The sequence below is a fragment of the Erpetoichthys calabaricus genome, chromosome 8, assembly GCF_900747795.2.
Source record: "Erpetoichthys calabaricus chromosome 8, fErpCal1.3, whole genome shotgun sequence".
NCBI classification, from domain to species: Eukaryota; Metazoa; Chordata; class Cladistia; order Polypteriformes; family Polypteridae; genus Erpetoichthys; species Erpetoichthys calabaricus.
Genome location: NC_041401.2, coordinates 29,491,071 through 29,513,852, shown reverse-complemented (window position 1 = coordinate 29,513,852; position 22,782 = coordinate 29,491,071). Strand labels below are relative to the sequence as shown.

General features: G+C 39.1%; 1 protein-coding gene across 3 annotated transcripts in view; it reads right to left on the bottom strand.

The window, feature by feature from the left end:
* ifih1 (interferon induced with helicase C domain 1) overlaps positions 1-22,782 on the bottom strand; it is a 141,491-nt gene that overhangs the window by 12,294 nt on the left and 106,415 nt on the right. For all 3 annotated transcript variants that reach the window (XM_028806397.2, XM_028806398.2, XM_028806399.2), the window contains 2 exons: positions 15,851-16,066; positions 1,833-2,089 (listed from right to left, as the gene is read on the bottom strand). In XM_028806397.2, the coding sequence (XP_028662230.2) occupies positions 1,833-2,089; positions 15,851-16,066 (473 nt within the window). The remainder of the gene's footprint in view (positions 1-1,832; positions 2,090-15,850; positions 16,067-22,782) is intronic.

Here is a 22,782-nt window from a genome sequence, read left to right as displayed (position 1 = left end):
TTTATGGATGTGTTGAGTCATGGTAAGACCAACCCCCCTGGCGCATGCTTCTGGCTGATGACATTCTGTTGTGTAGCAAAAGAAAAAAGGAAGTGAAGAGGAATTTGGAGGAATGGAGAAGGGTGTTGGAAGTCAAAGGGTTGAAGATAAATAGGAAGAAGACAGAATATATGAAGATTCAGACATTAGCCTGCAGGGAGAGTTACTGAAAGAGCGGATATATTTTAAATATCTGGGATCAGTGGTAGCTCAAGATGGAAAATTAGATGCAGAGATAAACCATAGAGTGCAGGGATGGAAGAGTGGATGGAAGAATTGGAAGAAGGTATCAGGAGTAATGTGTAATCGAAGAATTAAGGTGAAAGTTAAAGTTAAGGTTTCGAGATATGACCAGCAATGATGTATGAAGCTGAGACATGGGCAGTAAAGAGAGCACAGGAGAAGAAGTTAGATGTGGCAGAAATGAGAATGTTAAGATAGATTTGTGGAGATACAAAGAAGGACAGAATAAGAAATGAGCTGATCAGAGGTACAACAAAAGTGGGAGAGATATCTAAGAAAGCATAGGAAAGTCGGTTGAAAGGGTATGGACATGTGATGAGGAGAGACAATGAATATGTGGGCAAAAGAGTGATAAGAGTGGAAGTAGAGGGGAAGACAAAAGTAAGTGAGGCCAAAGCAGAGGTGGATGAATAATATAAAAGAAGATATGAAGGAAAAAGGTTTGACTGGGGAGGAGGTGCAGGACTGAGCTGTTTGGAGAAAACTGATCTGGCAAATTGACCCCACGTAGAAGTGGGAAAAGATGAAGAGGAAGAAGATCATGACTAAGGGCATGCAATAGCTTATTAATAATCAGCTATTAATTCATCAACAATTATTTCATAAACATTCATTAATTTATTTATCAAAACTCCTTTTCAGTGTCATGGAGTATGGAATGAAGAATGGGAAGCAACTCTCAGATACATTTACTCATCCAGGGCCAAATATTGTGTATTATAGTGTCGAATTAAATTCACATGTAAATCCTTGGGCCATGGAAGAAAACCAGGATACTCAGAGGAAAATCCACAAGTATGTGCAGACTTCACACAGACAGATGGCCCACCACCACGACATCTTTTATTTCGCTGACATTGTGATCCAAATCATTAAGATGACAAATGAAAAAGGAGAGGTGATAGCATTACTTGATTCTCACTCTCATGGCACAGCATGCTGAATCTTCACTCAGTGATAAGTCTGGCTGGAGGGCATCCAGTTCCCCCTCTCTAATTTCCTAGAAATCCTATCTCAGGCTTCTTAAGTTATCCAGCATGAAAATCAATTGTGATCGTAAGGAGCCAGTTGACGTGGCTCATGCATATAGTTTGGGCACCTCTCTAGAGAAGTGTTTTGGCATTTTCATCTGAGAGGAGACCTTGGGGCAGACCTCAGGTTGGAGTGACGATATGTCCTAGCTGGTGAGGGACAGCCTTGCTATCAGAGTTAAAGACGGCGGCGGGGAGAAGGGACATCTTGTATTTTTGTTTAGACTGCTGGTGCCCCCACCCTGGACCCAGAGAAGCGGAAGTAAATACATGGATGGATGGATGGATGTTAACTGGTCACCTTATTGCTCATCTTTGTATGCAGTATAAATGCTGGTCACATTAAACCTACTAGTAATAAATTTGAAATTGTTCCACATATTTTCAAAAAATGCTAGAAATAAGTTTCACTTTGATGTTAAATAAACAGCCATCTTTTTCAACAATCTAGTATTGGTTTTAATACCGTATACTGGACACAATTTAATTTATTTCTCTTTATACTGAAATATGACTTACTGAAGTCATTGGCTTAACTACATTGCTGTGGCCTGCTCCAATAATATATTTGGATCTGACACCAAGTTCAGTGAACTTCTTGTTATCTTCAATCCACTGATGAAGGGCAATAGCACTGACACGAGTCTGAGTAAAAATGATTCCTTTTGTTTTACTCATCTTAGCATACTGTTGAAGAATAGTTGTCCTCAGTTTTGCTAACTTCCCATTTTCATTTTCAGGATTTTTAGCCAAACTTTCCAGTTCATTCTTGTTTTCTGAAGACAAAAAGAAACATAAGGCAATAAATAGGATATTACTGTTTAAAAAATTACTATTGAAATTCGTCTTCAGAAATAATACATTTTAAAAGTGGATGTTAGCTGCAGGTGGAAAAACTACAGATGATTATGAGTATAAACTGACATTTCCTTGGCAGCTATAAAAACCTGCTTAATGATACATCAAAACACAGGTCAGAAAATGCTGCATTTTAGCCAAAATTCTCTAAATGAATGATGTGACTTGTACTTGTGCCGCCCCATCTGCTAAAATATTTTGTTGTTTCGTCTTCCTCCTCCTCCTCAACATGTTTTAATACATAACACACACACACACACACAATCCCAACTCATTTGCAGATTTCAAGATTGTGCAGCACTCTGAACCAACCAGGAGGTATTCTAACAATGGAACCGAAATTAACTGTAAGAAAGACAAGAAACAGTATTACAGTGGCCAAATGATAGGAAAGTTAGAAAACATCTGAACCAAAGACACCATTGTGTTAATCCTTCAGATATTAAATAAATACTGAAGTAAACTGTTTATGAGTCTTTTATGTATATTTGAACAAAGAACAATTTGACAAAGAATGCCTGACAGAGTAACTGTTATTGAAGTAGTTAAAAATGTTCCATTTAGGCAAACATAGACCAAGAAATGATATATGATTGATGTTTTAAAAATGATGAAAGCAATTAGTAGAAAGGATCCAGACCGTTACTTTATAATGAGATCAACAAGGACACAGGGGCACAGCTGGAAGCTTGCTAAGGATAAATTTTGCACAAACATTAAGAACATTTTTCTTCACACAGGAAAGCACAGACACACAGGATAAATTACCAAGTAGTGTGGTAAAGTAGGACTTTGTGGACCTTAAAAACTCAACTTAATGTTATTTTGCAAAAAGTAGGTGTTTAGGATCGCCAAACTTTGTTGGACTAAATGGCCCATTCTCTTTAATTTTTTTCTAATATTACAGAAGATTAAACCAAGGAGGAGAATGTGAAAAGCATCAGAGCAAGGATTAAATTATTGTACAGAGTAACAGACCGAATGAGGCGCCACTAGGGAGTAGTAGCCCCATTTATAAGTAGGTGAGGGCTTGAGTGTGGGAGTGTAGTGGGCCTTAGCCTTTTAATCAGGATCGACTGTGCTTCGGTGTTTTCATGGACACAGAATACTTTACAGTGAATCCCTGGAAGTAAGTCAAGGGTGGAGTATAAATCGCTACTCCTTGTATGACCACATGGTCTAAGAGTAGAAGGGAGGTCCCTATAAGGAATACATGAGAAAATTCTTCTTTTAAGAATCAAGTGTCCCTTATTTTTGATACATGAGTACTAATACAAATAGCAATACAAACAGTAGTAATTTCTGCAAGCTCAATAAGGAGAAAACAGTAATCTTAGTTGTTGGCAAAAATAGAAGCAGTGAAGGTCTCAGAAATAGACTTGGTCCTTAAAACTTAAAAGTCAAGGTGGAAATAAAGAATTTAGGTGTAATCACGGACTCTGACAAAAACTTTAAATTGAACATTAACCAGGAACATGTCAAAAGTTAGACCACCTATAACATTACAAGATGCTGAAAAATTAGTTCATGCTTTTGTTTTTAGTCATCTACATCTTGGACCGGCACCAGTCCATAAAAAAGTTTTGCTGATCTACAGGTTGTATTTTAAGGTAGTTATTCCCAACAGCTGGTCCGCAAAAAGCAGGCAAGGCATGTCATCACGATAACTGAATAAATTAATTATTTAATAAAACTAATAGATCTGGAGGCTCAAAACACATATTGTAAGCCCTCATTTATAGTCCCCACCCCCCCATGTCCGTGACCCACTTTTAGCAGCTTGAAAATCCTAGGAGAACCCCACACCCCCCGTTCAGCCATCTAATGTCAGTAAATGTAGCCTCTAGAATTTCCAAGGAGGAACTGCTCTTTGATCCAATGTTAGTAAATATAGTCACTTGAACCTCTGTAAAGGTCCACAAGGAACTTCTTAAACCAAAAAACGGTCCAGAAAGAGGCTGAAAAACCACTGGTCTAGTTCTAATAGTGGAGTTAAACTTAGAGTTATGTTTAAAAGAATTGGTGAGGCAGTCATTCGCTGTTATGCACCAAAATTGTAGAATATTTTACCAATAGAGATATGCCATGCACCATTTAAAAAAACTCCTAAAAACCCACTTTTTTAAATTGGCTTTTTCATAGCTGCATTTTAGTTCTGCTTCCAATAGATTATACATGCACAGAATGATTATATTCCTTACGGATTTGTAATCATTATTAACTTTTATTTTTCTCCGCTTTCTTTTCTGTTTTTTCTGTTGTTGGCATTTTGTGCCACCACTGCTAGATCAAAATACTGAGTAGCCGCTGCCTGTGATATTGGAACACAAGTGGATACTCCAACTACTGACGAGACCCACAGCATTAAATCTTCTAGGATGAAGCTCAAAAACAATAAGGAATGACTTAACCACATTTATGTTCATTAGAACACTCAGTAGGGGCACATCCCAGTCTTTTGGTGCTGGAATCCCTGCAGATTTTGTTTTATTTCTCCAGCATTTTGAGTTTTTAAAAAAGGTTTCTGTCCTCCCCAGCCATCTGACCACAGCATTGAACTTATCTAGGTATCACTTTAGATTAAGTGTCCCCAATTATGCAGTACTTACCATGTAATTACCTGCATAATTACAGTGTGACTAAGTGTTATTACCTTGCACTTACTATGTAATACAGTGAAACACTATAATCAAGTACTCAGTTGTAATTGTTTTTCCACAATTTTAATGTATGTATGTGTATAAATTGTGGAATAACAATTTCAATCGAGTGCTTAACCACTGCATTACATTGTATTACACAGTAAATACAAGGTAATAACACAGTGTAACTCTGTAATTATATGGGTAATTACATGGTAAGGTACAGCGTAATTAGGGACACCTAATCTAAAGTGAAACTCAAATCTATATATAAGATTTATATATATGTAAGTAAATTAAAATTATTTCAAAAGAATTTAAATAGCAGCAAAATCAGGTCACTAATTAAGGAAAGGGTTAGAATGAAAACCTGCAACCACTGCGGCCCTCCAGGACTGGAGCTGGAGATCCGTGGTCTAAGTTGTACTTCAGAGGGTGTAGTAACACAGTTTGTTCCAACTCTGAAGAAGGTTTTTAAGTAATCAACAGAAGTTGGAACACCTGTGCAAATTGTTTCAACTTGCAAGGCTTAATTTACTTTAATTGCTGTAGAACATCTGTAGGTTTAAATCTATTAGTTGTTCCCTGAAGAAAGCCCATTAGACACATATAAATGAAAGACCTGTGTGTGTATGGATGATGCATGCACTTTTAAATTTTTTCGGAGCTTGCATGCACCTCACTTCTCACTACCAAAGGCCTGTGTGCAGCAAACACCGCTGTGCAACAATTACATCGTGTTAATAACACAGACGAATACATACCATGTCGAAAGGAAGCAAACACCATGGCTCAACAATGTGCAAGTGAAATACCTCAGCAACGGAGGGCAAGGATTGAAGTTTTAACTAAAAACATTGTCTATCTGGAGGTATTTTCTCAAGACAAAGATTAATAGGCCTCATATGCCAGTGATACGGCTAAGGTATGGTACTGCCAGTGTCTTCTTACGAAAGCCAGTGGGGCAGGATGCACAGATGGGTCCATGTCCTCTGCACTGGGTCATTCTTAAGAGTTAGCTAATGCCTCTCTAACTTCACGAATATTGTAAAACTGCTGGGAGTCTTTGGGTTGTTTTTTGTCCAGAAGATCACACACAGCTAGTTGCAATATTCTGATATATTTTTTTCAGTTTTTGCTAACCTAAACTTTAAATTTATACCATTGGAGGTTTACTGCTTACCTTTTCACCATTTTAGGCCATTCATTGCATTAGTTACGTAAAATCTGAAGAAAGACTGAGGTGTTCTAAAACTTTTGACTGGTAGTGTACCAGTCAGTTATTTATTATATTTGGTTTGTCATTTATTCATTCTCATTTGTATCTATTTGTAATTTGATTTTCTTTTCTTGTTATTTTTTGGTTAACTTATAACGGGCTTTGAGCTGCGCCCTTTGTATGAAAGTGTGCTATAGAAATAAATGTTGCCATTGTTGTTGTTGAGGGCTGTTGCGTGATGGATTTCATCTGGAAGACTGTCAGTTTGCAGCAACGCTGCTGCTTCTTGGTGATTATGTTGCATTTTGTACAGAGGACAATCCTGACTTATACTCAGTTATGCTAACAAGCGTTTTAGCTTGATCATCGCTTCAAGTTTCTGAACAGATTATGTCAGTGATAATTGCCGTAATACATCAAAACAAAGGGAGAGTAAAACAACTCTCACAAATGGCGACGCTGAATACCTGAACATTGTTCAGCACGTAGCAATACAATGTGCATCGTCATGTGGCTTTGTAAAATGACGAGACAAAACAAATGATTTTTTTTCACTTTTTCTTAGCCCTGTCCGTTTTTCAAAAGCTCAAAGAGTAAAGGGTCTGCTAAGTGCCGATAGCCACCTGTACTTTCCCACACTGCAGCCTCAAAGGAAATTTACAGGAAGCTTAGTGGGAAGGCAGAAAAAATATTTTTACCATATGCAGTATCACAAATATCATATTCTAAACTAATTTAAATACAATTTACAGTCATGGCATGTGTTTATAACATATAAATTCTAAAATACTCACTTGAACAACAGAAAATGCAGAAAAAAACTTGCTTATTTATTTTGGCAGAACAGGAGGTGTGAAAAGCATTTGCAAAGCAATTATAATGTAATTAAAAAAAATCATAAATTAATCAAGTATGGGAGCTGAAAACAACTCTCTAATTTGTACACTACCTGCTGTATGAAATTAATTCTTACAGTTTGGTAATGCTGTTTACAATGAACTCCAGAACGTGTTTCCATGTGCATATGCCACAACGTTTACTATTTTTTTTATTTTGCGAAGAAAAAAAAGTTTTATGCATGAGGGAAATAGCATGTGTGATTATGTCATAATAGTTATGTAGTCTGGCTTGATTAAGTTATCCAATGAAGCTGCCTAATAATTAAACACCTAAAAGTGCATTGAATGCTCAGGTTGTGCAGGGCAGCAAAAACAGTTTTGTCACAGAAACTCTGACTTGTAGTTTCACTATCAACTGTCCCACACAACAGCCATCCATCCATTTTATGAAGTTGCTTTCCTGTCATGACAAATACATTACACCAGAACGTAAACCTTCACTTGGGGGTGGCTAGTCACTGTGATGGCTCCATGCAGAGGCAACCATAGTGGCAAATCTGAAGCTGAGCCCTCTGATGCCCTTTACCAGTCTATCCTCACCTGCGTTCAAAATCTGCAGGTCCAGATCAAAAGAATGAGATGAAAAATATAAGTGGCCAAAATGTCAAGGGATGCTGGGCTCATTCTCCATGTCAGGATGAGAACCTCAGGGATAAAAGGGGACCTCCAAGTAGATCTACTACTCCTCGAGGCTGAGAGGCCAGCCAGCTAGGGCATATAGTTAGGATGGCACCTGGGTGCCTACCACTTAGGGAAAGGGCAGAGGGGTCAGGCATGGCCCACTGGGAGAAAAACACCACACCTTGGTAAGATTATATTTCTCAACTGGCCTGGCAATTCTCCAGGAGGATGTGGAAGATGTTGCTTAGAATAGGGGAGCCTGGTCTTCCAACTCAGCTTGTTATCACCAATATCCTCACTAGGAAAGGCGGATTAAAGGGGATGTGAATCTTTCTCCATTACAGGTTTTTATGGAGTTTGTGACACAAAACTAGTGAAAGGGAGGTCTGGAAATATTTTCAGTTTAGAGTTACATAATCTCCTTCATCAACACACAGGGTAGTACAATTCATTCTTTCATTTTCCACATTTTATAAACTTGTTAATTCCAGTACTGGGACATGGGGAATGGAAAATATTTCAGCATCATTGACTGCAAGTCAGGAACAAATGAGGGGCAGGAGACTTTCCAAAGCAACAGACACCCCCACGTTTCCTCAGACCTGTTCCATTTAGCCTCATCCATTAATCTGGAACACGTCCTTACCTGAATCTCTGACCTTTTTGTCAGAAAAATGTATGTGTTATTAATATTATAGACATGTTATGCTGCATGTAAATACAGATGAGAGACAATTTCCTATTAATCAATGTCTAGATAGCATGACATTTGACATAAATGCTAAGAGAAATACCAATATGAAATTATGAATGTTGCGAATTGTGCTAGAAAAATACACTGAAGATAATTTCCAATGGAAGAAGAAATCTTCCTTTAACCAAGCTGAGTAATGCCCTGTCTGGAGAATAATAAGAGATGGTAAAGACATTGTCTGAGAAAGAGCAGGTTGTATACTTCATACTTATTTTTTTTAAATAGAACTTCAGAAACTTCTGACAAAAAGTGGTGAAAGAAAATAGTGGAATTGTGAAAATGTAAATACATCTGGCCCCCAATAATCTGAATGTAATTCAGTTTCAGATTACAACATAAATGGGCCCAGCAGGCTATAAATTGCATGTTTGTGCAAGTAATCTATTGATTTATATGTTGATTTTATTGGTTTAAAAGCAGCTACTATTGGTTTGCGTAGGTACAACACTGGCCTGTGTGCCTACAGTATTGGTCTGTGCATGGACTATATTGCTTTGTGTTCACATATTTTTGGTTTACACATGGACATTACTGGTTCACGTTCAAATATTTTCGATGTGTTCACAAATAATACTTTGTTTTATGTTTAATTTTATAAAACACAACACAGGGAGTCCTTGGGTTACGATATCTTGACATACGACGTTTTGAATTTACAACGCTCGCTCCCATAAAAACTTAAAAAAATTGAAACGTGAGTGTTTCGGCTGACGGCATTAGCGTCGTACTTACAGACTATGTGGGCGAACTAGTTTGGTTGCGCGCAGTGGAAGAATACGTAATAATGCAGTGTATGAGTGAGGGAGTTGGCGAATTAGTTTGGTTACACGAGGCACAAGTTTTCCGTTTGTATTGCTTTGTTTGCCGACTTTTTGGCCGTTATCATGGCTCCTAAACGAAAGTCGGAGTCTTCAGATGGTAGTGCTTCGAAGAAGAGGAAAGCCATCACAATGGAAGTGAAATTAGACATTGTAGAGATCAGAAGGAATAAAGATAAGAAATTTTTTTACACTCATTTTTTCTGTTACTACAGTACAGTGTACAGTAGAGTATATTTATGTCCTATGCCTTTTTCTGTGGCTTAGTTGTGTTTTTATGTTCTAGATTATGATTTTGCAAATGTGTTAGGATAGGTATGTGACTTAGGCTAGGGTGTGTTTCGACTTACACCAAAATTAAAGTGACATCACTGTTGTAGGAACGGAACTGATTCCTAACCCGAGTACCCCCTGTAATGTTTTGCTTTACTGGATTTTGTATGTGTGTATTGCATTGCTTTTGATTACATACAAGCCTGAATCTTGTACAGGTTTTATGCATGTATGTAAGAATTTTGTATGAGAAGTCTGTTGGTGGATGATAGACGAGATTAAAAAAAAAAAACAAAACTACTTATAAGGAATACCAGAGTAAATAAAGGAAAATAATTCAAGCATGTGGAGAGTGTACACAACGACAGTCAATTTGACCAAAGTCCCGGGGGATGTGAGGAAAAGGAAGTAACTGCTATGACACACAATATGGTTAGTAAAATAATACAATTTTAATTAAGAAAGAAAAAGCATAATATTCTCAAAAAGCAATACTCTCACAAATATTTTACTGATGAAAATTAGTCCTTTATCTGGCAGTTTAAAACCTCTAGTACACTGTAACTGATTGGTAATACTAATAACAATAAATCTACAGGATGTTTATATGTATTGTGGCACGCGGCTGGGGGTGGCACCCAGCCGGGACGCCCAGGAAGACAGGAGGAGGGCTCATGCCTCCTCCAGACCACGAGGGGGCAACCACCCTGGTTCCTTTGGGGGCCACGGGTACAAAGCTGGGAAGCTCAACCCTGTGGGGGCCCGTGGTCACCGCCAGGGGGCGCCCCCATGCCTAGAGAACCCTGGACCCCAGCACTTCCGCCACACCAGGAAGTGCTGGGGGGAAGACGAGTGGGGACACCCGGAGTGCTTCCGGGTACACAGCCAGCATTTCCACCACACTGGGGCGTGTTCGTGGGAGATTGCCGGAACACACCTGGAGCACATCCGGGTGCTTATAAAAGGGGCCGCCTCCCTCCGCAAGATGGCTGGAATCGGGTGGAAGTTGGATGAGGTCTTGGAGGAGAGACAGGAGGTGGCCTGAAGAAGAAAGGCATTGTGTGGTTTGGCCTGGACTTTGGGGGAGTTTTGGGGTTGTGTGGCACTTAAACCTGTAAATAGACTTGTAAATAAACGTGTGTTGGGTGACATGAACGTGTCTGCCTGTCTGTGTCCGGGCTGTTCCTCACAGTATGTATATAGCACTTTTCAATCATCGTGTCCATGGTGCCCCATTCAGAACGTTGCAAAGCTTTGTAGGGCACTTCTTGACATAAATATCATGTATGGCTAGGAATGCGTTCTCTGTAACGTAGTGTGCTGTCTTAACAGCATACTGAAAGGCTCTATGATGAGTAGTGGAAAATATACCGTGTAGGTAACGTATCAGGCCATGAAGCAGCCACACAGGTCAATCTGGACAGTACATCGGTCAACACTAGAATGAACCCTTCAGGTCATATGTTTCCTGGGGACATAAGGATGGTGACATGCAGGGGCATATGAGGCATTCTGAGCTAATGCTTCCTTGATTTCTGGAGGGTGCAGGGGAAAATTCCTTGAATTGTGACCTGACTGGAGTACTTGCTATTTAAGACTCTGGAAGGTACACATATTGCCTTTCCTTATACTTTTTACAAACCAACAATTTGGGAATATTTCATTTGCACCAAAATAGGGTTAAGCCATATGACTTATACTGTAAACCCTTCTTAACCAAAATGGTTGTACTACAGGACCCTGTTCGATTTTCATCAATGAGAACATCAAGCAACTTGAAACGGCTTGCTTACAACATTTTACCTTGTCAGTGAGAATATGGATATATTTACTAACTAATTAATCTTTGTAGTGAGGCTTTGTACCCGATAAAATCTGCACACTGCAGTTCAAAAACAGATACACAGGATGGTTAGAATTGCTGCGCTACTGCCAGGACCGCAAGCAGCCGGTGTTGCATTCAACTCAGTCCCCCTTGTCCACCCCTGGCAAAAAATGTCAACCAAACCTCAAAATCAGTGACGTTTCATTATCAGAGCTTGCACAGAAATCAATACCAGAACTCGCCCTTCTCTATGGATCATTGCAAGGTCCAAATTCCATTCTCTTAAAAAAACATTATTTGCCTTTATGAATGTTCTGCCTGCAGCAAGAAACCCACAAGAATGCACATTTGTGCAGGTCATTCCCAGGTGACAATTGCACGTGCAACGCTTGATTCTTTTCATATCATAGAACAGGAACACTAACTGTTAAATGACCTTCAAATGATGGAACACTGCAAGACACCGATTGCACCACGAAAAAGTCTGACAATGCATCTCACTCAGTTCTGGTGAATCGCAATGCAATGTCAATTCCCCTGAAATGCCATCTTGTACACCAAGGTTGGAAATCGTTGCCGTAAAGGATGGTATTTATGAAGTCAAAGCTGTTTTTTCACAATTATGTTATTCATTCATTTACCCAAGAAACTTGAATTGTTAAGGGAATCTTTATTTATAATTACAAAAAAGCAACTTAGAATTGTAGCCTTTGGGGAAGCAGACAAAATGAGAAACAAAGGACTTAAATCTTAATGTATATATATTCCTTTGTGAAAATATAAATTAGACTCCAAAAATGCCAAGCTTATCTCTTAAGTAGAACTTACCAAATTCTATTTAATTGTTGCACTATAAATGATTCCAGTGTATATCTTTAATCGGTGTAGGCAACCATAGACCAGCCACCATAGTGAGCCCAAGTAATCAAACTGGAAAGAAAAATAACTGCTCCGTGAAGTCTTAAAAACCGAATAACATCTTCTTTATGATATGTTTAGTCATCAAGAAAAAGAATGTGCAGAAAAATGAATGGGCTGTGGTTATCCACACAGACAGGAAATCATTATAAATAGTTTGTATGCCACAGTAACAGCTGCTAGCTGACAGATCTCGGAACCACCAAGCAAGGCATTATCATCTACCAAAGTAAGAGCTCTGAGGATGTTTTCATAGAAATAACTGGAATCTAATTAAAAATCAGACACGTTCACAGCTCCAGAGTCCTGGATTCTGATCCTAGTCTAGTCTTTGCATTTGCCGTATTTAGTGAATTTTCTCCAATTTCTTGATAGCAGACACCAAGTCGCTCTCTCATATTAGGGACATTTATTATACAATACATTATATCACTTTCAAGTCTTCTTAATCTCATTAAAAGTCACATGGGGTTGGAGCCCCAGGCAGCATGGGGCACATGAAAGGACACAGCTCTGAACAAGTCACCATTTCATCAGACGCACCCACAAAGGCCAATTTAAAATCATTAGTTAAATGAACCTGCACTTGTTTTGGAATGTGGGCAGAAAACTGGAGTAGCCAAAGGAAAACCCACACAAATATGGGAAAAGCATGCAAACTTTGGGTTTTAAACCTACAACACTGAAGTAGCAGCACTAATAAACTGTACAGCCCTGCCATCTAAGAACAATTTAGTGACCCTAACCACATGCAATCCATTTCCATTATATAGAATGGTGAGTCGCAACCTTATACGTGACCCAACCGCGGCAGCCCACAGGTCAAGACTCATAGTTTAAGAAACTCTACTCTAAACATGATTCTTGGGGATAATAAATAATAAAACACCAAAGTCTGTGTGTCCAGTCCCTCTGAGCCATCTGATTGGTCAGTTTAGCTTTGGTGTTATTGGTCAGTTTGGCTTTGGTGCTGCAATGAAAGAGAAAGTGCGAGTGTGAGACACACAAAGAGCAGAAATGGCAAGGGAGGCATGTGGAGAGTCACCTTCCAAGATGGCAACTATAAAGGCAGACAGAATACAAGAATACCACCTTCAAAATAATGACAGATGTGAAGCAGGCTTTACAGGAACGCACAAGAAAGGAGGAATGAATGCCAGTGAAGAAATGTTGACACACACATGCAAATACAGAGGAAAGTAGCTGAAATTGCACATAGGGCAAGAGTTAGAAAATATTTTAATATTATTCTATTACCTGTCTTAAATAGATAGATAGATAGATAGATAGATAGATAGATAGATAGATAGATAGATAGATAGATAGATAGATAGATAGATAGATAGATAGATAGATAGATAGATAGATAGATATCCATCCATTTTCCAACCCGCTGAATCTGAACACAGGGTCACGGGGGTCTGCTGGAGGCAATCCCAGCCAACACAGGGCACAAGGCAGGAACCAATCCCGGGCAGTGTGCCAACCCACCGCAAGACACACATAAACACACCAAGCACACACTAGGGCCAATTTAGAATCACCAATCCACCTATCCTGCATGTCTTTGGACTGTGGGAGGAAACCGGAGCGCCCGGAGGAAACCCACGCAGACACGGGGAGAACATGCAAACTCCATGCAGGGAGGACTCGGGAAGTGAACCCGGGTCTCCTTGCTGCGAGACAGCAGCGCTACCACTGCACCACCGTGCCACCCCAATAGATAGATAGATAGATAGATAGATAGATAGATAGATAGATAGATAGATAGATAGATAGATAGATAGATAGATAGATAGATAGATAGATAGATAGATAGATAGATAGATAGATAGATAGATAGATAGATAGATAGATAGAACTTTATTTGGCTAGTTATTTACAATAGTCGATGCCCAAACAATTGTGGACCTAATGTTTTCATTAGCTGTTCCATTTATTTCTGTGTACACCAATCATTTATTCTTCAGACCTGCTCCAATATAAGACCCCTTTGAGCTGAAGCCTAACCCAGTAGAACTGGACTCAAGGCAGAAGCCAGTCCTGGATGTGTCACCAGTTTATTGCAAGGCTCACTCACTCACTTACACAGATCCATTTTCGAGTCGCCATTCAGCCCAGTTTGCAGTAAACACAATTAGCTCTCTAAAGAGTACTGTACTAATAAAATCCTTTAGCACTGTAAAAACTAAAGAGTGTGCTGTAATGTGTGCTTGAGAATACAGAGGATTTTTTGTTTCTTGCCTTCAGCAGAATGTCATTGGCACCAATGTGTATATGCAAGCTACTAAACTGATAGAATGTTTACTTTTGGCACGCACCACAGGTGTAATTTGACAGAAGTGTTGCTTCATGCGAGGGTATGTGGAAAATGTTGTTTAACGGTGAAAAAAATCCATGACATGAGCTGTGTGTAACAGAGAATCTCCACAGCTGTAGCCACCATTATATCATATACAATTGGCAAGCCATGTAGTGAAATATAGTGTCATTTTGATGTCTGCTGAGCTGTGAATAACGCACACTGTGGAACATAATAAGTGTAGGGAAAAATGTTCTTTTTGTCGCATTTTAGTAGAATATATTAAATGACACCTATGGTTTGCTTAATGCTGTGAAGTGGTCCCATTTACTAATGGAGAGTTTTTGTTTACAGCTATGTTAAAGTGATAATGCTGATTATGGCAAAGAATTGAAATATTGATAAAATACACTAGAATAAGTCAGCACTATTACAGTGAGAGCCAGGCCTTCACTTTACGAGTGTCTGCATCAACTTTATTGAAAGAATTTGCCTTGCGCTCCTACGTGGGGTGTGTGTGTGTACCAGTGTACCCGTTGTTTTTACTCTTACATAGCTCAAACGTCAGCTAATATTGTTGATTTCCTTTTACTGTATTCCTTTTTCATTTAATCAATAAAAAGTTGATTACAACAGAAAAAAAACAAAAACTTTATGGTAAGCATACTCACTGGTGTAGTGCAAAATTCATGGGCCCCCCACATTAACGAAAGTGAGGGCACCTCCTGAAATAAAAAGCATTTACAATGGAACCCTGATTTAACATTCCTATATTTAGCATTTTCACACATTTCACATTTTTGGATGCTGCTGTTTAACACAAAACACTATTGTCTGAAGAAGCGCAAGTCTTTTAAGGCTACATTCACACGGCTGCTAAAAGTGACTACTGATTTTTTAAATTTTTTGACTGCTCAAGTTAATTTTGCATCTGATCTAAATCTCTTTTGAGTTACAGATGTCCACCTTGAATGAGCCCCACATGTGCGTAATGAATAAGGCAATTCTCTCTTATTCTGATGCTGACTGCTGCTCTACTTTACGTACAATCTGTGTATTTGTAAGCTTGTAATTTCATAAAAGAGAAACAGGAAACAAAAGATCAGAGCTGCTGGTTTGTGCACATTTATTACTGCCGGTGTTCTGTACATAAAAACAAGAGGCCCAAAGGACTGGTGAGAGCGCAGTGGGACAGATTTGGTTGCAGAACAGTCATTATGAGAGCTTTTCTTTCATACAAAACCTTCCTAAGGAGGCAAAAAACCCACAAATTACCCCAAACTTTCACTTGTGTCCTCACTGTTTAAAATCATACACACTGTGGCCCTAACACCTCTTTACTCCTTTTGAGACCTACACTGTCATAGTCCACACATGCATAGTAAACCCCGGAACAGAAAAGTTTTACCTCGGAAGAGTTTAAACAGATATTTGTCCGTTTCTGTAATTTCAAATGTCTCATCTGATTCGGGATTATCTTTTTTGATCATTTCCTCTTCATAGAATTTTTTCAGATGTTTAAGGGCATCAGACATTCGGATGGTGTCGTTTAGTTGGAGAGTCTCATTGTATTTACGGAGATACTCAGCACAAACACGCTCCTTTTGATTTTCTTCCTTAGCAGCTAAAAAGGAATAAAACAGTATTTTACTGAAAAGATCAGCAACAATTTCAAGATTAGACAAAAAAATATTTGTCACAGTGTTTAGATATATCATTAATTTGGTGAGAATGTTGAAAAGAATTTCATTTTTTATATTAAGTAATAAGTATTCTGATGTTTTAGCATTTTTATTGACTATTCCACTCTACCTTTTGTTTTAATGACTATGAAGTATCCTTTCTGCTTGGACATTTTTATTGCATAACAAAATGCAATCACAATTTTCAGTTGGGGTTTTTGACCCTGAGTGATAGTGATAGTATCAAAGTGAAAGCATAATTCTACTTCTCTTGGTAAATAATTAATTAAAAGTCACAGATGACACTCCCTTTATGCTAATATTTGATAATTACATCTTTGACAGACAGGGTCGCATGGTGGCATGGTGGTAGTACTGCTGCCTCACAGTAAAGAGGCCTGGGTTCGCATCCTGGGTCCTCCCCGCCTGGAGTTTCCATGTTCTCCCTGTGTCTGTGTGGGTTTCCCCCAGGTGTTCTGGTCTTCCCACAGTCCAAAGACATGCATGTTAGGTGGAGTAGTAACATTAAATTGGCCCTAGTGTGTATGTTTCTCCTGTGATGGACTGGTGCCCAGTCCATGGTCAGAGGCATAGCTAGGGTTTTCAGCGCCCGGGGACAACTGAAGATTTCGCGCCCCCTCCTGTTTGCCAAAATGCAATGGGGAACATCAATTCGGCGCACCCTGGATGCTGCGCCCGTGGACAGATGTTCCCCCTTGCCCCCCCAGCTACGCCACTCTCCATGGTTTATTCCTCCCTTGCACTCTGTTCTAGCTGCGTAACCCTGTTCAGGACTAAGAGGGTTATAAAATGACAGACTGACTTTTGACAGACTACAATTCACTCTCCAGTGGTGGTATTTAAATAATGTAAAACAATCCTACAAGTGCTTGTTTGAAATTTATTATTTTTACCCTTCTGGGGATGGGTATAAGAAGGCTAGGACCACTGGTAAAGAATTATATTTAAAAAATATTGTGATGAGCAACCTCAAAATAACATAAAACAGCACTCCACATGCCTATATTACCGATCCCCATTTTTTTCAAAGTTTTGTCACGAGGAATAACTTTGACCCCTCGTATCCCACTAGAGTGAAAACCCCTGGGGTTGGTTCAAGTTCAAGTCCTTCGGATCATTTTTGCTGAAGACAACTATTTTTTTGCTTTTCATCATTTTTTAGCTACCCTAACAACTTGGACTACATGGCTTCCCACTATTTTGTCAGATATCTTGTGTTGTTAGGATAAAATTTCACTTTTTTTTTCAGTTTACACAAAATCCATCCATCCATTTTCCAACCCGCTGAATCCGAACACAGGGTCACGGGGGTCTGCCGGAGCCAATCCCAGCCAACACAGGGCACAAGGCAGGAACCAATCCCAGGCAGGGTGCCAACCCACCGCAGAGTTTACACAAAATTTGGTCCAAAAATAGACTAAACTTGTTGGGTCCAGACGGCAAAATACTGGGGGAAAATCAAAAAGCTTGCTGTCTTCCATAACTACACATCTAGAAGAGTTGAATATCATACAATATTGTGGGAGCTTCTCGTACTGGTGAGTCAGGAAGCACCGGACAAAACAAAAACTTGAAGTGATTTCAAAGTCTTCGTAAGGAATTCTTATGAACAAACAAAAAAAAAAACACAGGATGATTGTGTGGATAATTATATTGGAGAGCAGACCTTAATGACCTTTTTTCTGTATTTCCTTTTTTTACAGTAATGTTTATGTTAAATAATACATAATGGATGAGTCCAACAAAACCAAAAAATCTCCACAGCCACTTTATATCACACCTTAACAACGAGAAGCTTAGCTCATATACCTGACACCTGTGACATTGACTTTTTCTATGATAGTCAATGGCCATCATGCATCAGCACTGCCAGTTTCAGAAGTTATGAATACTGTAGTGTGCACAGCCTTTCAGTATGTTGGGGCTGCTGGGGTCAAAGGTGGCCACAGGTAGTTAAAAGGAGGGCAGAGGGCAAAAGGAAAGAAAAAAAGTTTGTTTTGTTTGGTGAGGTGTGTGTTGCGGTTATCTGTCGTTTCTCCCTGCTGTTATTGGAACTCTAATCTTTGTGTCCTGGACTGTATTCATTTGTTGGGGTCTGGATCGTCTGTCTACCTGTGCACTGAGAACTGTGTTGGATTCATTGGTTTTCCGGAAGAGTGGAGCGCTCCTGAATCAACCATCTGATTTCATCCTCATCATCAGTAACTACCGGTAGGACTGTATTTTTCCTTCTCCCTTTCAACATACAGATCGCTGGACTTAACTTGGTCACTTTTCATCTTCATCCGGTTTGGTTTACATGGATTTTGCTGTGTGGTGTTTGTGTTTATATGTTAAATGTAATATCGCCGAAGGGGTCAGGGGTGGTATTACTGTTTTCATTTAGTTAATTGTGTCTCATTATATTCTTAATTGTTTGCCTTTCCCGGTGTGCTTTATTGTCTCTGTTGTGAGTGTGTGTGGGTCGATCCAAGGCTGGGGACGTTCCTGGGATCTCTTCTATTAAAATAAATAAATCACCGTCAGCGTTGATGGTGTGAATCTTAGCGGCCCCTGACCGCTACAAAGTACCATGAAATTCCACCATAAGGATACAAGACATCAGACAAAACAGTGGAGGCCATTCAGTCCAGCAAAGTCGTTAGGTTAGCTAATACCGTAACTACTTATCTCGTAACTGTCAAGGTTTTAGTGTGTATTTCCTTTGGTTAAAACAGTTACCTTTATGCTGTTGGTTTGAACTGAGGATTCCCTGCTGCAAAAGTTTACAGTTTTGTTGCTTTTCTTTCCTTATAAGAAACAGAGGCAGAGTGTCTTCTGTAACAATTCCACTATGATTATCTTACCGGTGTTTTTTATTGACAAACATGTTACAATTTTCATATTTTTTCAGTATTTAATGATTCAGCTGTTTAAATATACTTAGTTAGATATTACAGCTGGTGTCCTTGGGAGCTTTATTTCCATTACATCTCCTAACACTTCATGGCTCTGAAATTCTCCCACGCATATTTGCTGTTAGTGGAGCTGATTATTTTTTCTTTCTTTCTTTCATGGAAGGAAAAGAGGCAATTTCAATTCACACCTACAGCTCTTTGACAGAGAGTTTTAAGAGGGGGGCACAGATGATACGTCTTTTTAAGGTATACAGTATGTCACTGCCAGTGATGTGTCCATTTTTCTGGTAGAAATAACTCAAAACTAGGCAGCAAGTGACACCCACTGTAAGCTGCAGCCCCCTATTCTCGTCAGCTTTATGAAACACTGGATTCTGCAGATGGGCGCACTACTTTGTAAAGAGGATGCATTCACTTTCAGTGTTCATTTGTAAGCACAGTTATCGCGGTCCAAGTGGTCATACTGTATTATCAAACACCTAGAGGACCATTACGAGGATTCAGAATACTAACCCAGTTTTCAACGTGGAATATTTCAGAAGACACGTGCTTGACAGAGAAGTTTGAAACAGCCAGGAATAAACTTTTTTGTCAGTTTTAAAATGGCACTGTGTAAATAGACCATATTAAATGTATGCAGTGTAAATGCAGCATCTTGCCTCATTATTTAAAAAAAAATCAAAGTCTAATTTAATTAGTAGAAAATTGATGGAGGCAGAATCAGGCACACCACAGAAGGAGGTGCAATAAGAACAGGAAAAAATATAGCCTGGAAATTGCTGCATTTCAACAGAAAAAAAAAATCGGCTTACTTGAATTATGTTTGTTGCTTAATTATTCCTAATAAGATGAACTTTAAGAATGTCTTTCTTGATTACTGTTTCACATGTTTTTCAAAAAGGTGCAATGTTGAAAATAAAAATTCAATCCAAAAAATGCAACTGTTTTTCTAAGCATATGCTAAAGTGTAAATTGGCCAAAATTGCACCCATTATTGCTAGATAATTATTCCAATATACAGTTACAGTACAGTGGGCTAGAGTCATACTAGAATAGGGCCATTAATACCCAGCATGCACAGAGGTAAGAATTCCACAAACAGTAACAGGGATGCATGCCAGCCCCAAATCATTACACTTAATTGCATAGACTGTTTACTGTATATTACTTTTTTACATTTTCCATCAATCTGATGAAACAAAAAACGGGATCACAATATGATTATAATAAAAGACAAAGACAGATTTCTTAAAAAAATGAAGACAACAAAGTGTGCAGACACAATTTGGATTTGTAAACACAATAAGTCAGAAACATAGAAAACCATACGTACAGTATATATACACACCAGTCAGCTACAACATCCAAACCACCGATAGGTGAAGTGAACAACATCGATCATCTTGTCACAATACCACTTGTCAAGTGGTGGGATATTTAGGGCAGGAAATGAACAGCTGGTTCTTGAAAGTGATGTGTTGGAAGCAGGAAAAATGTGCAAGCATAAGGATCTGAGCGACTTTGACAAAGGCCAAATTGTGACAGCTAGACAACTGGGTCACAGCATCTCCAAAATCGCAGGTCTGTGGGGTATTCCCAGTATGCAGTGGTTAGATACCTACAAAAAGTGGTCCAAAGAAAGAAAACCGGTGAACTGCGACAGGGGCATGGGGGCCCAAGGCTCACTGATGCATGTGCAGAGTGAAGGATAGCCCATCTGGTCCAATCCCATAGAAGAGTGACTGTAGCACAAATCACTGACAAACTTAATGCTGGCCATGACAGAAAGATGTGACAGCACACAGTGCATCACAGCTTGCTGTGCATGGACCTGCAGAACCACAGACCAGTCACAATGCTCATGCTGACCACAACCAAAAGTACCTACAATGGGCACATGACCATCAGAACTGGTCCATGAAGCAATGAAAAATGGAAGATGGCCTGGTCTGATGAATCACATTTTCTTTTAGATCATGAGGACAGCCAGTTGTTTATGTGTCATTTACCTGGGGAATAGATGTCAGGCAACGGGATTTACTATGGGAAGAAGACAAACCGGCAGAGGCAATGTGATACTCTGGGCAATGTTCTGCTGTGATACCTTGGGTCCTGGAATTAATGTGGATATTACTTTGACATGTACCACCCACCTAAAGATTGTGACAGACCACGTATACTCCTTCATGGCAATGATACTCCCCGATAGCAGTTGCCTCTTTCAGTGGGATAAGGGCCCTGCCACACTGCAAACGTTGTGCAGGAATGGTTTGAAGAACTTGATAAAGTCTTCAGGGTGTTGACTTGGCCTCCAAATTGGGATGAGTCCAAAAAACAAGTCCAATCCATGGTGGACCAACCTCACAACTTACAGGATTTAAAGTCTTGGGCCAGATACCACAGGACACCTTCAGATGTCTTGTGGAGTCCATGACTCAGTGGGTCAGAACTGTTTTGGTGGAACAAGGGAGACCTACACAATATTAGGCAAGGGGTTTAATGTTGTGGCTGAATGATGTCTGTCTATCTATCTATCTATCTATCTATCTATCTATCTATCTATCTATCTATCTATCTATCTATCTATCTATCTATCTATCTATCTATCTATCTATCTATCTATCTATCTATCTATCTATCTATCTATCTATCTATCTATCTATCTATCTATCTATCTAGTCAGTGAGGTTTAGTAGTTAAGGCTTTAGACTTCAAACCCTGAGGTTGTGGGTTCAAATTCCACCACTGACACTATGTGACCATGAACATTGGCTTATATTTACACTCTGAATTGGTTTAAATGTCACATTGTTTAATTGTATTATTTCTAAAAGTCTTAAAAGAAAAAGAAAATATGTTTGCATAAATATACCACCCCATATTTTGTACAGACACCTTTTACCATCATTCAGCAAATGAGAGACTGAATAAAGCATAAGTACTATATGTAAGATTTACAAATATTTGTGCAAAAAGAGTTAGTCTGCTGTTTCATAACTGTTGTGATGTGGGAATTTGCATATAACTTGATAAATATATTGTATGTGTTTATTTGTAATTTAGGCAAAGCAATGTAATTTAGTGTTACTTTGGTGAGAGGCATTCGTGTTTGCCCCATCCCCCCTTTACGACTGGGTCTTTTTGAATTTTTCAACAGAGTTGGGGGTGTGTGCCTTAAACCAGTTTGGTGAATGTTTCTCTGCTAAAGTCTTTCAACCCAACGCAAAAAAGCCATAAAGACATATGGTCTTGGGAGGTGGTAGGTTTTAAGATGTTGTATTCCCCCATTGGTCTGAAGTATGTCTGTTTGGAATTGGCTTGGATCAGACGGTTTTAAGTACCATGATGTCCTATTGGCTGTAGGGGTTGGACAGAGAATTCATAAATCTGCTTGCTCAACCACATTCTCTCTCTCTTACTAACCAACATCTGAAAGAAGCATCTCTCTTACTAACCAACAACTGATGAAGACCATCACACAATGAACTGAAAGAACAACACAATGGAGACCACAGTTTAGCAGCCATATTGGAACAGGTATACGGCCTGTTCTGAAGATAGCTGAATGATGCTTTAACTAGAGACATTTGAAATAACTACAAGTCTGTGTGCCGCCTGAAACTACACATCACCATTTAATTAGGTTGTATGGTTGCCAATATTCAAATGTACTTTGCATATTGTTATTATTTATGAATATTATCAATAATACATTGTTTTATGTGTAACTTAACTCCTGC